This window comes from Numida meleagris, chromosome Z (genome assembly GCF_002078875.1).
Source record: "Numida meleagris isolate 19003 breed g44 Domestic line chromosome Z, NumMel1.0, whole genome shotgun sequence".
NCBI classification, from domain to species: Eukaryota; Metazoa; Chordata; class Aves; order Galliformes; family Numididae; genus Numida; species Numida meleagris.
Window position 1 is genome coordinate 31,828,196 of NC_034438.1, and position 17,811 is coordinate 31,846,006.

General features: G+C 38.4%; 1 protein-coding gene across 9 annotated transcripts in view; it reads right to left on the bottom strand.

Annotated features, from left to right (window-relative positions):
- Positions 1 to 17,811, bottom strand: part of NFIB (nuclear factor I B) — a 173,685-nt gene that overhangs the window by 44,307 nt on the left and 111,567 nt on the right. For 8 of the 9 annotated variants that reach the window (XM_021380313.1, XM_021380312.1, XM_021380309.1 and 5 more), the window contains 2 exons: positions 16,297 to 16,417; positions 14,717 to 14,835 (listed from right to left, as the gene is read on the bottom strand). In XM_021380313.1, coding sequence (XP_021235988.1) covers positions 14,717 to 14,835; positions 16,297 to 16,417 — 240 coding nt within the window. Of the gene's footprint in view, positions 1 to 6,884; positions 10,068 to 14,716; positions 14,836 to 16,296; positions 16,418 to 17,811 lie in introns of those variants that run through there. The other variant, XM_021380315.1, reaches the window with a different exon arrangement.

The window sequence follows — 17,811 nt, forward strand, 5'->3', positions numbered from 1 at the left end:
AAAAAAAGAAGTGTTTCTAACAGCTTTTAGATACAGCCTCCCACTACAGCTTTCTGTTTGTCAATAGTTGTTACAGAAGATATCGGTAACCACGTATCTTTCTGGCTTGACCACATGTAGGCCATTGCAAATAAGAGAATGTACAGAAAGTTGAATTTTTCTTCAAAGTAGAAGTACTGATGTTGAGTTTTCCAAAGGAAAAAAAAACATGGGCTGGAGGTGGAAAATCTCTTCCTTATGTGAAGCCCATATTCAGCAAAAGAATTCATGAAAGAAAGAGTTGCCTAGCTCCTGAAGTTCTGCATGCGTCAGCATCTTTGATTGCTGGAATGCAGCAGAGATTTAATTTGGTTGGTGGCTGTTACTTCATTAAACAAGCAAAAGTTGTTGTATTTTTCAAAACCAAAATATTTTAGTTTCTCAGAAGAGGAATGCTACATGAAGTGCAATGTAATTAGAATATCCATTAACCCCCCAGAGGCATCACTAATGTGAAAAGAATCTTCTGAAAAGGAGATTGGTGACTATGATAACGCTAGCAGTTCCTTTAAAAACGTGTCATTTTCTTCTGCTCCTAGTTACAGGGAAAAGAATTGCAGTCAGCACACCGAAGACAGAGTAAACTACAAAGCAAATGCAACAAAATTCTCATGCAGAAGACTATTTCCTCACCAAGTTGAATGCCTCTGGTAGTCACTAGCAGAAAATTCAGCACTGCCAGAAAAATATTCATGAACAGCCAAAATAGGGACTTCAACATACGCTGTGTGGCACACTACCACGAAGTACTTTCAGAAGTCTTGTACATAGCAGAAGTAAGTGCAAAGAATAATAGCTACAGCACATGTGGCAGCTTTGCCGTTAAAATCATGCACTTGGCACTGCAAAATGATTCAGATAGCAGCTTCCCTGGCATTCTGCATGCACTGACATCGTAACGGGGCATTCATGGGCCTCTCACTGCCAAGGAACAGATGCAGCTGACAAGGGAGTCAGAACAAGAACTGTGTATGTTAGGAAAAAAGGCTTCAGCCGTCTCCTCCTTGACCAGGTGAGGAGCTTATAGCTGTCATAAGGAAGGGAAGCACACTGGTTACAGTTCTCTGGAGAGTCACCGGTTACGGAAATGAAAAGAGGCTGAAAAAAGGCAAAACAGTTGTTCACTGCCCTTAGTTTTGCAGTGCCTTAAATAAAGCAGAGCGAGTAAAAGCGATAGAGAGACTCAATGTGATTTTACCAGTCACTTCTACACAACGGAAAACACACATTTTTCTCATTTTGAAACAGAGTTGATTTTTTCCACATCATGAGATATAGTCTATTTCCCACACACAGCTTAGTTATACACTGATAACTGCATAATGAGTGACCAATGAAGGTCACAAAAATAGGTTGCTTGCTCTTTAGTGTGTGTCAAGGTTTCAGGAATGAGATTCCAATCCTTATTACATGGGGAATGAAAATAAAGCAGTTTCCAGTGTGATTTATTTTTAGACTTTTGGAAAAATGCTAAGTATATATGAAGAGCAGGAAGATGCCAAAAACACTTGGACAAAATTATCAAAAGATCAACATTAATCAGAACACACTGTGTCCTGTCCTGCCTCGAACTTTCTTCAAATGCGAAAAATGGATGGTTGTGGTTTTTTAAATTCTTAGTCCTATTCCTAATCATTCTTGCCTGTATTCCTATATCACTGTGATGATGCAGTAATTATGCACCCAAACGGGCAAGTTATAATTTTTAAAACATCACATCAAAGAAGTAAGGGATTAATCAAATGAAAAAAGAGTTAGATCATATCATCTCCCTACCAGGTGAATCTGTCTACGTAGGAAGGCAGCAGAACTGCTGTGAAGCACAGCGTATGCAGCCTGCTCATCAGCAGCTTGCACAAATGGTGCTCCAGATGTATATCTGTTCAAGACAGCCCAAGGCAACAATTTTGATCAATTTTAATGTGATAAAATGCTGCAGGGAAAGAGTGTGCAGAAATGTGTTTACGTCAGCCTTTAATTAAAGTGTTGTTCATTTCCAAAGAACCTTAGGAAACACTAATGAGACATGAATTTTGACAATTGGCTCTTCAAAGCAAAGACCCTTTTCCTCAGTCTGAAGCAGTTTGTGATCCAAGCATCTCCCTGGATGAGTGTCGCATCGACACAGCAGTCTTCAAGACACCTGTTCTGAGAGCTTGACCGGAAGGAAGCAGGCAGAGGTCTGAGGCAGGTTTGAACATCCACCAGCCTGTTTCTGGATGCCTGACCTGCTCTCTTGTATAGTACCACAACAGGGCAGCTTCTCTTTCCTGGTCAGGAGACATGCTCAAGAGCAGAGTAGGAAGAAGTAAAAAAACAAATATTAAATTTTTTAATCCAATTTATTCTTTATCTCTACTCATTAATATGTTTTGTACTGATTAATTTCACTGGTCTTCCCTTACACAGAACAATTCTGCAGACAGCAGTCTGTTAAGATTCATTTACAACTCATCAGTGTTGCATCGCCTCCAGAGAAATGAAGATAAAACCATGTTCAGCTTACTGGTTTTAGAGCTGTAGGGAAAGCGGGAAAGACACGAAATCCATAGCATCAGCAGCAAGCTATTAGACCCATCCCTTCAAGCTACAATTTTAAATGAACCGATCGCTTCCCAGAGGCTGTACCTGAGCTTATTTCTGTTTCCAGAGTACATCATATACAGAGGGGCCTCACTCCACTACCTTTACCATGTGTTGTAGGTATGCTTGCGTGAAGCACATGTGGAAACACAGGAAGATTTTGAATTCACAGCAGATAGCTGTAATATGATGAGGAATTAAGGCAAATCCCATCGTGCTCAGGAGAACTCACTTTGTTTTACACCACTGCATGTGCAGAACAAGAACTGCCACTTCGTACAAGCACAGCAGCATACAGATGTACTTTAACATTAAAGGCATTGAGTATTTCTTATCTGTGTGTCTTAGTGAGGCACCAAACACTGAGTATGGACAGCTGAGTGACTATAAAGCACTACCACCTCTCTCTCATGTAAGAAAAAGGCTTTTCCAGGTCTCCTAAAGGCTTGATGGAAAACAAGAATCTTGAAAATCAAAACATTTTAATTCATTTTTATTCCTCGGGGAAAAACAAAGGAACTGTGATATTTTTATGAGTAAATAGAAGAGAAAGACCTAACCAGTTTGATGTCATAAGTGCTTGATATGGGGAACAAAGAACGATTGCATTTCTGCTCAGCATCAGGCAGAGATAAAGTCTAGTGTCTGCGTCTCCTGGTATTGAAATCTCTGTACTAATCATTAGCTTATTAGTGTCTCATTCTACTTCACTGCAAGTTTTATCTGGGAACAGGCAGAAGCTTTCCAAACAATTTCTTGTCATGAAAAGAAAATCAGTTTTGATAATCAATGTTTTCATGAGAGGAAAATCAACCAAAAAAACCATCAAGATCAGTTATGTCTGATGACTCTCTAAGAAACATATAGCAGCTCCCAGTGTGAAGACTCGTGTATTCTCACTTGAAAGAAGCAGTGAGGTCTTACATGAAGGCACATAGACATATTGCTTAGCAGCTGTGAATGTTCTGAATTTGAGAAACAGCCAGGGTGAAGGTATAAAGAGAAATGCTCTCTTCAAGTTTAAAAAACTGACCTCAGTTTTATTTTTGCTTCTACATCAAGTATAGGAAAGCAGTTTATGTCTGAAAATTTTATACTAGAGTAGAATACTTCAGTGTACAAACACTTGGTAATCCCTATCTTCAGATCAGTCTATTTAGCTCCAATGTTATTTTTACAGGCACACCTCCAATGCTGAAGAAACCAGTCTATCAGACTATGACAATAGCTATCCTGTCAGCAGCCATGCCCAAGGCTAATCTAACACTTTGTTGTGCTGTTCTGCCATTTCACAGCAGCAAAACAATTTCCTTCTACTATATCTTCTGATCAGTAGTGAAAAAACTAAGAGGAACTAGACTAGAATTTCTTAAAATGCTGTGTTCAGTACTGCAAGCTGGTGAGCAAAACACTAAATGATATTCCAGTTCAGAAAAGCTATAGCAAAGCAAGAAAAAAAAATATTCCAATGGCAGTTTAACTATTTCTGTGTCCATTCTATATTCATCTTTTTTGCATTTCTCAAAAAGCACTGGCATACCTATGTGAAAAAAGTGATGTGAGAACTTTCAACTAACTGAAATACCATGAGATGCAGAAACTCTTCAGATGGAATAAACATCATTTTCCTCATCTCTATTGTCTATGCAGACTTGCAGAGTATTGCCAACAGTTCTCTGTCCAGTCCTCATATTCTGTGGGATGTATTAAACTTGATTTTTTTTTTGCCTAAGGAGGAAAGGAGTTGGACAGATGGGTTGTATATACCTGCGCTTGCAAATCCTGGCATATCACAGAAAAAAAAAAAAAAAAGGCCTCCATGCAAACAAGTTGCAGTATGCTTTTTATTGCTGCATGTGACTAACTCGATAAAAACAAATTTATTCCTTGCCTTACAGGGTATCCTACTTATTACAAGCATAAAGCAAAACAATTCAGAACAATTCCCACTCAAGAAATTTAAAAAACACTAACATTTGAAAATTATAATTCTAGAGAATGCTTGTTTAAGTCAGCATATTTTGGAAACCTGCATATGCATTTCCTAAATGAACTTTTTTTTTTAATTTCATTTTTTTAAAAAGAGCAGTTTATGAAAAAGGAAAAGAGGAAAGTTATGATGGCCAGATTAGAACATTGATGTTGAATATAAAAACATCAAAACCCTCCATATCCCCAAGAAATTTCAAAAAATGTTTACGAATAGGACACGATACATGAACTTAATCCCGTAACAGTTGTTTGATAGTGTTATTAGAATTGAGATTATTTGTCTTTAAATTTACATCTATTCCCACTAAGATTAGGCTGAAACTATGATGTGCTTCTCTGCAAGAACATCAAGCAGGAATTCTTAATTCTTACCCTTCATCAGAAGGTAACAGGAAGCCTCACAGGAATGTTTCTGACTGATCCAGTGTCACTAACCATATTCAGCATGAACATGTTATCATAATTCTACTGTTTCTGGTGGAAAACATTTTTTTTCCATGCATTATTCTGCTGACATAAAGGTAGTCAGCCTTCCTCACCTTACATGCCACGTACCAAAAGCACTGTGCAGCTGAGACCCCAAGATGCAGGTGTCACTTGTCTGCCTGTAAAGAGCTGGGCTGTTACAGTGGAAGGAAGGTGATAATGTCACCGAATCTGCAGGGACCCAAAGGGGCCAGTAACAGAGTCCAGACTTCACCTTCACAGCCCTTCTGCCTCACTCATCCCCCAGAAGTCAGGGTCAGCTTACCCAGCCACCTCTACACCAGCGCAGCCCATCAGATGTCATAAAGGAAGTACTCATCAGTAACTCAAAGCTCAGTGGGGTGGCTACTGGTCAAGCACGGAGTAGGCATTGCAAATAAAAGGGCTGATTTTGGAAATAAAAAGCATGAAATCAAAAATACACTTTGCTAGTACATAGAACAGAATATACTATAAGAAATTTAAGGCAAATGTGACCTGTCCTGTCCTGATCTTTATCCTAGCTCTGCTTTTCTCTGCTCTCCTTCATGAAAATGTGTATACCTTCATTTCCAAACTCACACAGTGCTCCAAGTACACTGTATTGCCATAAATAACCTTTAACCAACTAGAATGTATTTTAGGCATTTCACTACTTCTTTATTTAACTTTTTCCCTGTAGAAACAGACTGGGCCATTTAATCAGCTATGAATCATTGTTAAGAGGTGTAAATCCAGTAGATAGCTGTGGTAAAAGAGCACTATGGGAGACTGTGAGAAAAACTAATTAAAAAGTCAAACAAATTATACAGACTTTTACATTTTAGTCATTAATTAAATTATCCTACAGAAAGTAATCCAAAGGAAAAAAGGTAGAGCGTCTTATTAATAGCATCTTATTATTACTGAGATCCAAGCAACTTGGCCTCGAAAATGAAATCAATACTGTAACCTTAACTGCAGAAGTCAGAAAATTATTCACAATTTCAAATTTAAGGTAAGTTGTTGATTTAGGGGCATTTAGGTTATGGCATCTCCTTTTTATGACTATTGTAGTCTATATTTGTACCTTTAGGGTGGTTTAATAGGTGTGCTATATTAACTTAATTATAGATCCACTTGGGGAATGGTTTTGAGCTAAGATAAAATCATCAACTCACAGATGACTACGATCAAGTTTGATACAGTCTACATGAAAGTAGTTAAAAGAAGAAGTGAAGAACTTTTTCAAATTTATCAATGTACATAGCATAGAAACAATCTGTTAATAAAGACAAAAAGAAGTGCCTAAAAAATGTATGTGTTCACCATATTTCCTTGTCATGACTGTATCACAAATGAAAAAATATAGGCAATGCAGAAACCTGTCATTCATGAAGTACTAAATAGCAATTTCTTTGGTAACTGAAAAATAGGTAAGATCATACAGAATAATACTTAATCTGCAATTTCTGACATTTAAAGTGTCTGAGAAGTTTCAAAACTAATACTGAAGCTTATTATTTGGCAACATTGGAGTAGGACAATTACAAATAACAGCTTCTGGGACAAATCTTGCTTTAAGACATGCATTTTGTCACTAGTGTCAGTAACTGCATAGGTGCTATGCATATATGTAAAACATCCTTTTACATTTACATCTTTCACTGGTATATATGGGAGAAAAAATGTACTAGCCCTGAGTGTATTCTACTCACTAGTTATTTGTTGAAAATGCAAATTAATAGGTCTTGTCACATTATATTTTTCAAAATAAAAGACAAAGATCCTATAATGATTTTTTTTTAATGACTTTATTGAGCAAATAACAGTCACTTCCAGAAATGCAAAAAATCAAACCTTTTTGTAAATGTCTTACTGTGTCTCACACTGTATTTGTCTTTCTGTCCTTCCTTCTGAACATTTTGTTATTCTTCAGTCATTCAGAATTTGAAGTGTACATGGGCTGAAGGAAAGTCAGGTTCGTACTCTGCCCAGTTGTAACTTCGTCATCTGCTGCTCTGAATATTAGAAAAACCTTATGAACCAGTTGAAAATTGGTCTAAAGATGTTATATGAGGGCTGCTCTGAAAGTAATGCCTCCTGTTTTACTATGTTGGCCCACAAAATCAAGGATGGATGTTGGCAGTATGGCAGTAGAGGTTGAACCTTCTCAGCAATACTCCCTTACATGTTGTTACCATGTGACAGATGGCAGCAGAGGGACAGTCTGACAGAATGGTACCTGACATGGAAATGTGTAGGAATCAAAGGTGCGTCACCAAATTCTTTCATGAGGAAAAAACGGCACCCATTGACATTTGTCGATGCCTGCTGAATGTTGGCGGAGACCAAATAGTGGATGTGAGCACAGTGAGGCGGTGGGTGTCGTGTTTAAGTTGTGGTGACAGCAACAGTGGGTAACCTCCGCTAATGCAAGTTTTTACACACATAGTATGCATACTCATCACCAACAAAAGTGCATAGCTAATGGTGGTGACTATGCTGGAAAACAATGTTCTGTAGGTGAGAATTTGTTCAATCAAATTAGTGTTATTGTGCTCATTGTATCTGTTGTATTTTCCATGGAAAGAAATAGGAGGTATTACTTTCGGAGCAACCCACAGAGAATTCTTTTCTATGGCTTTTCTCTCTTAGCCAGTTATCAGCTATTATGTTGGTAGCAGCATTGTGGAAGTAAACAACAGCATTAGCACGGAAGATTTGCCTGGGAGGCTACAAATTGCATTCTTCACATTTTTTCCTGGTAGCAGAACAAGATGTTTTTAGCTATTAATGAACAGACATTATGTCTTCTTTTTTTTAAAAAAAAAAAGTGGTTCTTCCACGATAGGCTTTTTTAAAATTAAATCTATAGTGAATATATTTACTTTTCTTTCTGTAGTGCCAACTTTAAGAGAACTACTGGTACTTAAAGTTAAATGTTGTATTTATAAAGAAGAAAATGCCCTTTTATATACAGGGCTTAAAAAACACTAGGTATAGAAAAAGAGTTGAAGGAGTTTTTAAAAGCTATGTTAATTTAAAAGGCAAAGAAAGTAAATAATCCATTAGCAGGACAGCAAAAACGTTATCATAGAATCCTAAAATCATTAAATGATTTAGGTTGAAGGGGGCCTTAAAGATCATCTAGATCCATCCTCCCTGCCATGGACAGGGTTGCCACCTGCCAGATCAGGCTGTCCAGGATTCCATCCGACCTTGACTTGAATGCCTTTAGGGATGGAGCATTCACAACCTCTCCGGGCAGCCTGTGCCAATGCCTCACCACTCTCTGAGTAAAAAATTTCTTCCAAACATCTAACCTAATTCTCCCCTCTTTTAGTTTAAAGCCATTCCCCCCTGACCTATCACTGTTGGACAGTGTAAAAAGTTGGTCACCTTCCTGCTTGTAAGCTCCCTTCTGAAATGCCACAGTGAGGTCTCCCCTGAGCCTTCTCTTCTCCAAGCTAAACAAGCCCAGATCCCTCAACCTTTCTTCCAAGGAGCGGTGGTCCAGCCCTCTGGTCATGTTAGCGGCCCTCCCCTGGACCCACTCCAATGGCTCCATGTCTTTCCTGTGCTGGGGGCCCCAGGTCTGGACACAGTACTCCAGCTGGGGCTTTGCAAGGGCACAGTAGAAGGGAATAATCTCCCTCGCCCTGCTGGCCACTCCACTTCTGAAGCAGTCCAGGATACTGTGGGCCTTCCAGGCTGTGAGAGCACACTGCTGGCTCACGTCCACCTTTTCATCCATCAGGACCCCCAGGTCCTTCTCCACAGACCCACTCTCAATGAGTTCTTCTGTACTTGTATCTGGGATTGCCTCAACCAAAGTGCAACACTTTGCACTTGGCTTTGTTAAATCTCATTAGGCTCTCATGTGACCACTCTTTGAAAATGTCCAGGTCCCTCTGAATGGCATCCCTTCCTTCTAAATTTATCTTAAACTGAGCAAAGAAGTTCATGCATCAGAAATATTTTCATCATCCATTGCTGTGTGAGAGTGCTTTAAAGTCTATACGTGGTATAATAATAACGCAACAGAGATTGTATTTGTATCCTCAGCAGGTGGAAGCTGAGGTGGCTTAAAAAAATCAATTGTGTACAAAAACATCATATGTATGCATTTGGTCCTAGAACTCTAGGATTCTCTGTATATGTACTTTGAAAACTTGCTCTTGATGAAAAGTACCCCTTACTTAATATCACTGATATTATGGAAACTAATAGTGGCAGCTTTTTATTATTGTGCACACAATACACCTGTTAAAAACAGAAAATTCAGCTTGATCCCTAAGGCATATATAAATACGTGTATATGTATACATATATATACGTGTGTGTCCATACATTGTTTAAAGAGTATTTTGAAATATTAAAAAATACAAAGGTAGGTGTAAAGAAAGTTACTAACAAGACATAAACCACTTTAAAATATGCTTTGATAAACAACAATGTAGAGAATTCAGTGAAAAGCATAGAAACACATTTAACAGATTTTCATTGAGGTACACCTTTGCAAGATGAATACATCTATTAGATGGAGTTTCTAAAGCATTAACCTTCAGAAGGAGCACCAGAAGCTGGAATAAAACCTGAGCTCATTCTACCACAGGCCACCAAAATGCCAAGGTGATCTGTTACCTTTCTCAACTCCTGCACCACATTAACTACTTCCTCTTTTAGTTCCCTCACTTCAGAAATGAGAATGTCCATCTTTGATGGTCCATGAGAAGAAGGCCCAAGAAAGAAAGAGCAATCGGGAAGAACCCCAATGGGGAAGGAGTGTCCAGTGGATGGGGAGAAAGCTAAATGGGACAAATGTTCAGAAGAGGAATATCCAGCAAAGGGGGTTGGGACCTGAGAAGTGGAGGGTCCAACAGCTGCTGGCCAATGAACAGATGAAGGTGATCCCGCTGTTTCAGTTTTAATGGTATGCTGGCATCTTGACTCTTGAATGTTGGTAGAGGTGGGTGAGGTGTGAGGGAGGAAACATGATGAAGAAACTGCAAAATTAAAATTCACTTTGTTGTTTTTTGACATTCCATATTTCTAGTCACCTGGGTACTAAGGAAATTCATATGAATCTCTCTCAGTTTTTATGGCAGCAGTGTGCATTGATAACAACGCCTGTTTTACTGACTTACAACATACACAATGTTCCAACTCCACAACTGTAAAATAGATCTCTAGGATTACTGCTGAAATTGTCTATAACTATGTTAATGACATTTGTCAAGCTAGCTCTTAGAAGGAAAGACATAGGTGCATAAACTGTGCTGAGTTCTTCTGATATTCCTGTTTTCCTATGATTTATGGAAGTATCTGATTTACTTATCAGTTAGTAATTCAAGATGTTCAGAAGAAGTTCTTAGACAATTACCTCTGGCATATCTTTTCTTCACAGCATGAGTAGCTACTTTTGTTACATTTTAAGTAACTTCCACTTCCAAATGGAGAAGAGGATTTCTTTTACTATTACTAAATTATTTTCCTACACAGTTTTATCTTGTTAAGAATTTCAAAAGCAATACAAAAATTCAATCATGCAGCAATTTCAATCTATTTCACAAGATATCAGTACCTTATTGCAGGAAATGAGATTTCTTTTTAAAGAGATACATACAGAATTCAGTAATAGCAACTTAGAAAAAGTAAGGTGATAGAGATTTACAGCACAATTCTGCCTAGATAAATTTCCAATCAATAGAAATGAAGCTAAGGCACGAGCCTGACATTATTAACATCAATAAGACATTCATTTGGAAAAAATGAGTTACAAGAAAGAACAAATACCTTACACAAGATCTGACATGGCACAGAAATTGAACTCCCAATTGTCTTGTTTGATTTCTATTTCCAAATAATTCATATCCTCAGGGATGATTCCTTACTTTCTTAGGTGTTGCAATTTTTGGAGGATTAGTTACTTGGAAAGTAAATAGTAAAGGAAAGGTCTGGACAAAATTTTGCAGTTATAACTCTGCCTGCTTGCTCTGCAGGAAGACCTCATATATGTTTCAAAAATCACGAGAACTAGAATATTTTTTAACTATTTAAATGTAGAAAAATAATGGCACAAACTAGAGCATCTTCCTGCAATGATTAAACATATATTAACTCAAAACCAATAGATATTGTAAATCCATGATGATATTTTTAAAATCAGGTTTTGAAACTGTAATACATTTTTTTGTGGTTAACTATATATATTTAATTATTATTAAAATTTTGCAAGCCTTTGAAGAAAAACTTGAAGACAGTATAATGGTGCCAGTTTTTTTTTTCTTCCATAAGTATTTATAATATCACTTCAAATACAAGTCAGATATTATTTATAATACTGATTTTGGTTAATGGAGGGTTTTTTAGGTTTTATATGAGAATAATGGCATTACAGCTTTGACCAAACATACACCTCCTAGAATTTCAATTTTTCAGATATGGCTACTTATTTCTGCTTAGAATTGAATCTTGAAACAGTCAACTCTCCCAAAATTTACCAGGAAACACAACATCTGGTAAACTTATCGGTACATCCTGGAAGTAGATGCCACGAAAAAAACTGTTAACAGTAAAAGGAAAAAGTCAGGAGCTTTACTACTGACTGTGGTTTGAGGAAAATTTTAATGTAGTTGGGTTAGATTTCTTTTTCTTAATTTCACAAATGCATATACTGGCCCGATCATGAATACTGAAGTCATGTTTCTACCCCTCATGATGCTTGCATGTGCACTCGAGAATCTGTACAAACTATGAAGATTACAACAGAAGCACTCATACAGTCATCTCTCCAAATGTTCACTTATCTACTGAACTGTATGATTTTTTTTTTTCGCAGCGATATCAAGCATCTGAGAAATTTGCAATTGAAGAAATATGCAAGGAACTGCCACATACCTATTCCCCATGATACCAATTACCAAGGGCAAGCATTGTGGATGCTGCCTTATAACGTTTCCCCAGCAGTAGGATAACCTTGGAAACTGGCTGAAGCCAAACATGATTAAAGGCAAAAAACTTATACTTCCTCCAGCAAAATGGTCTTCAGACTGAACAGTGGGATACTGGTGCCTTCACAAGAATGGGAGACACTCAATCTCTCAAAGACAACCTCAGCGACAGAGATCTGATAAAGTTGTACTCTGACCAGCAGTGCTGGAGAATAGGGTATTCAGGCAAGAATGTAAACTCAAGCAAGTAGTTTCTCAGTGCTGGAAACGCAGACAGAGTGTCAAAGGTTGCTTCAGGCCAAAACACTGGCTACCCAATGGCACAGAAATTAAGAAAAGGTTCACTCAAGCAATCAGAACAATAATACTGTTCACTGCTGATAAATGTGGAATGAAGCAGGCAGGTAAAATTGAACAAATTCACAGAGCTAAAACACAACTGAGATAGTTGGGAAGGAGATCATCTATAAAAGGCTCCCCCAGCAAGCTTTCCATGCAGACTGCATTTCTTGGAAGCTCCTACAGCTCACACAGAAGCATAAAGGGACTGAGACCATGTCAGAGAAGAACCTTATGCTGTTTCCCATTACCATAAAAAAAAAAAACTATGTTATAAGCAAAAAAGTTAGTTGAGGTGAAATCTTGTCTTTTATGGAGAACAATAATAAAGGTATCATCACAAAAAGATAACAATAGATTATTTTGCACAAGGGACAAAACCACTGTTCTTCAGTTTGTTTATGCAGAGCCAATGGCAAGATTTTTAAAAAATTCAATGGTGAATGCTACAAACAGATAGAAATAAGAAGGAGCCCTCAAGACGAAAAATAAAGTATAAGAGAAACAAAGGAGAAAAAAGACAAGCAAACTACTCTGTGAGAAGAACGCAGGTCAAAGAGTAGAGATGAGAGCACAGGTCAGAGAGTAGGAAGAAACAGATTAAAAGGAGACCAGCTATAACCAAAATGTGAAAAAAAGCAGCTAGATCAAATACTGATGCTACCTTGCACACATAGATGAAAGAGAAAACTTAGCAATAACAACAACAAAAAAGCCTAAAGCAATTATAAAACTGGGGAAGCACAAGGGTTTTACACTTGAGTCAGGGTAATCCTAGATACGTATACAGACTGGGAGAAGAAACTCCTTGAGAATAGCCGTGCTGAGAAGGACTTAGGAGTCCTGGCTGATGAAAAGCTGAACATGAGCCAGCAGTGTGTGCTTGCAGCCTGAAAGGCCAATGGTGTCCTGGGTTCCTTCAGAAGAGAGGTGGCCAGCAGGGAGAGGGAGGTAACTGTCCCCCTCTGCTCCACTCTCATGAGGCCACATCTGGAGTACTGCATCCAGGTCTAGGGCCCCTAATGCAGGAAAGATATGTAGCTTTTTAATCAAGTCCAGAGGAGGGCCACAAAGGTGATGAGAGGGCTGAAGCACCATTCCTATGAAAACAGGCTGAAGGAGCTGTGTTTTGTTCAGTTTGGAGAAGACAAGGCTACAGTGAGACGTCATTATGGTCTTCCAGTATTTAAAGAGAGATTATAATCAGGAGAAAAATAAACATTTTACATGGATTGCTAGTGATAGGACGAAGGGGAATGGTTTAAAACTAAAGAAGAGAAGATTTAGAGCAGATGTCAGGGGGTAGCTTTTCACTGAGAGGGTGCTGAGGCAGACTGGAACAGGCTGTCCAGTGAAGCTGTGGATGCCTCATCCTTGGAGGTGTTCAAGGCCAGGTTGGATGGGGCCCTGGGCAACGTGACCTACTACTTGACCTAGCAGCTGGCAACCCTGCCAGCAGCGGGAGAGTTAGAACTCGACGATCCTTGGAGTTTGTTCCAACCCAAGCCTTTCTGTGATTCTATGATTCTATGATCTGAGACCAATGGTGAATCAGAGAAAATGAAAGCAAACATCAGAAGATCAGCAAAGGAAGCAGCTGCGTGTTTTGTTTTCTATTTCACTTTTACATATTGTATTGTGCATTTTCACAAATTCTCCGGAGAACTGCTGTATCTCAATCATAGGACCCGTTAACCAATTCAGCATTTGGATACATGTAAGTTTATACAAGTTTTTGCATCACAAAAGTGATAGGAAACACTACACTGCCACTGAGGTTTATGAAACACCAAGCTAGCATGAGAGAAAGTTAGTTATAACAAATAACTTTCATGTTTTGACAGTCATCATTTTTCTCTCTGAACAAACATGTCCTTCACTCCTGATAATCTAAAATACAACAACATTTATCAGTTCCCTATGTGAGGGCTCTTGGGGGCCTGTTGGACTTATTCTTAGTCACAGACTGTAGACTAAATATACACGCAGGACAATGTATTGTGGTAAAACAAAAGCTGTGTAAACTAGCACTGTCTCAACCACTGCATGGAGATGTTTTCTTCTTCACTGAAATCTTGCTGGGATGATCACCGCTTCATTATACAATATCAAGTACTTCATTTACAGCAGCTCTTTTTAAACAACAGATAAGGCAGCCACCACACCGAAACACCATCATCTGATTGTTCATACCGTGTCCTGTTGACTATTGTTTTTAACTACAAGACCCACAGATACAAATACCACATAAAACAATAACAATTCTAAAAACCATCAATTTATTGCAGTAATGCAAAGGCATATGCAGGTATTTATTGTATATTTGAATATACTTTGAGATAAAATGGTCCTGTATTACTCACCTTGATCTCTTTCATGCCATGTCCGACTTCCTGCAGCTGGTGAATTTGGAGAAGGATAAAAGTCTCCTGTCGGGCTTGGCTCCATATTCTCATCTATGGAGATAGTTTTGGGTCTTTTGCTGTTGAAGTAATGTAAGGTTTGTCAGTAAGAATGATACGCAGATAGGAATGAAACATAAGCTCCGTATTTCAACAAAAATATTGAATAGAAAGTAACCCAGGCATATAAAGCACAAAAGCTTGGATTTTAGATCTTTTGCAAACAAAGATAGAATGTGTTATGCAATAAAGTAATTTGGGCAGGTGCTTGCATTTTTCACGTGACTTTCAGAGATGGCATGATTGGGTAACACAGAAAAGCTGTAATTGTTCTCTGTCTACCAGCATTCAGCTGATCAACTGAGATAACAGTTACTGTCACCTATCAATGAAAAGTTTTCTCATGGCTGAAGGCTTATTCTATACAATGTGCATTATGCAAAAAAAAAATTAAAAACTGTGGGGAATTGTCTAGGGAGGCAGCCACTGCTCAGGAACTGTATATACTGTATTACTATTATTTCTCTTTTCCTTTCCTGTCTTAGTAAATACTTCTTATCTGAACCCTTAAGTTCCACCCTTTTTTTCCCAATTCTCTCCCCCATCCCACTGGGAATGGAGGGCAGTGTGGGGCTTAGCTGCCTGTGGGATCAACCACAACAAAGGTCAAGGTAAAACAGAAACTTTTCTGAATGTGCTAATAAGAGAAAAACATAGTTCACTGTATTCTGCCAGGTCAAAATTCAAAGCTTTTCAAAGAGCTATAACCTGAAACAAAGACTTTTCATTTTCGATTAATTTAATTGAAAAAAGAGGGCCCATATTTCATGTCACTACATAAAATGAGGCAGCACTTCCATGCAATGGAGGGAAATAAAATTCCTCTGTAACAATAAATACTGAAGCTGCTGTCCTGACTGACAAAGAAAATCAAGATGAAATTTTTAATGGCATTATTATTATTACTATTACTATTATTGTTATTACTATAGACTGTGAAAACAAATTTATTGTTTTTTAAATGTACTAAGTGAACTGAGAAGCTGAAAATACAATGGAATAAATGGGGGACCATTAACTCAACAACTCAAGAGTTCTAGGCACCAGTGGAATAGCACCCTAGTCCTCTGACAGTCATGTTAAATGCTGTCCCACTGTGCATTTTTCCATTGTTTCCAGAGTCCCTGGAGTACACAAACCAAGGGGATGAGAGATCCTGAAGTACCTGTGATTTCATGGTACGTCAGACAGCTGGAGATAGACAAAGAGTACCAGGGTGTATGAGAAACTGTACATTATCTGGGAGTCAAAAGGAGGACAAAAAAGGTTCTCCACCTCTTCGGGTCTACCAGCTGCTCCTGAGGTAGGGAACCAGGTATTTCCCAGAGTCAGAAGAAGGGAGCATGCTGAAGGAATAAGTGAGTCCCTCAGATCAAACATGGATGCTTCAGATAAAAATCACACGCTCCTCCTTGTTCCCACTGTGCTGTGAACCACTTGTCCCCCACTGACTCATACCAGTATTCATTTCAAGTTTTTACCTGCTTGGTGGAGAGGATAAAGACCTCTGCAGATTTATACCAGAATTCATATCATGGTAATATGGCTGGCTCGGAAGTTCTCCAATTGGGAAGTTCACTCCAGTTCCTTGGGTTATAGGTGCTGCAAAGCATACCATTACAAAGAGTCAAAGATAATCTTCTATCTTTTTAGCCATCTTTTCATTTTTAACACCGGGAAGAACATCAAGATGTTGCTATGTGCATCTAATTTTCTGCCTCTGGCAGAAACCAAGTACAGACAAGTTTTATCAATGTTTATATATCTAAAAAGTGAAATACCTTCCCCAGTCCCTAGAAATCCCTTAGCAGTTATGCAGACATAACATATTTGTTGTACGTGATTGTTTTATAACAGATAACCTAGAGTCATCAATGTGAAGAATACAAACCTTCACCTTTAGTTTGGAGAAGAGGAGGCTCAGGGGTGACCTCATACTCTCTACAACTATCTGAAGGGAAGTTGTGGTGAGGTGTGTGTTGGCCTCTTCTCCCATGTAACTAGCAACAGAACTAGAGGGAATGTCCTCAAGTTGTGCTAGGGGAGATTCAGGTTGGACATTAGGAAATAACTCTTCTCTGAGAGGGAATTCAGGTGCTGGAATGGGCTGTCCGGGGAGGTGGTGGAGTAACCATCCCTAGAGATGTTCAAGAAATGTTTGGAAGTTGTACTGAGGGACATGGTTTAGTGCAAAATATTGGTGACAGGTGGACAGTTGGACTGGATGATTTTCCAACCTTGGTGATTCTATGATTCTATGATTCTCTAGTTGGACTTTCACAGTGAATGACGAAGGGCTTATGCAGAGATCTCATATTCTCTATGAAAGAACCGAAATAACTGGAAAGAACAAATCTGGAAACACAAAACCTCTTTCCTCCTTTACATTAAATCTTTGTATTAATAGTAGCCTGCTGTGGTAACAGCATGTTGTGCCACCTCCTTTTTCTGCCACCCAGAGCCACAGGTACTGCCCTGCATGCGTACACCTACACACAAACACACGTGCACTCAGTGCTATCTTCACCTCCTTACAGACTCTGCGTACCACACGTTTTAGCATTTCAAGAATAAATTATATGTTGCATGTTGTGGTATACTTACCTTTGTTCACTGTCTGTGCATTGTGCATTTTAACTACCTTTGGCACTTAAAAGAATAATTGCATGTTGTGTAATATATCTGAAGGTTTGCATTTTCCCTGACGGTTAAAATACAACTGTGTTGCGGCTTGAGGTTAAACAAATACGTGGTAAGAAATCCCACAGAAACCACATTCTTTAAAGCTTATTATTAGAAGTATATCATGTATTACAGCTGCAGAAGGTATGATTTTCTAGAGTATGTACAATATTGATTCTTTTATAATCTGAATGGCCCAATACTTTTAAATGTACTTAACCACTTAACAACTACAAACAAAGCTTTATTTCATCTACCCTCCGTCTCCTAAAACAGCAAAAACATATCTTCAGCAAGGACAGAAAGAAAAAGAG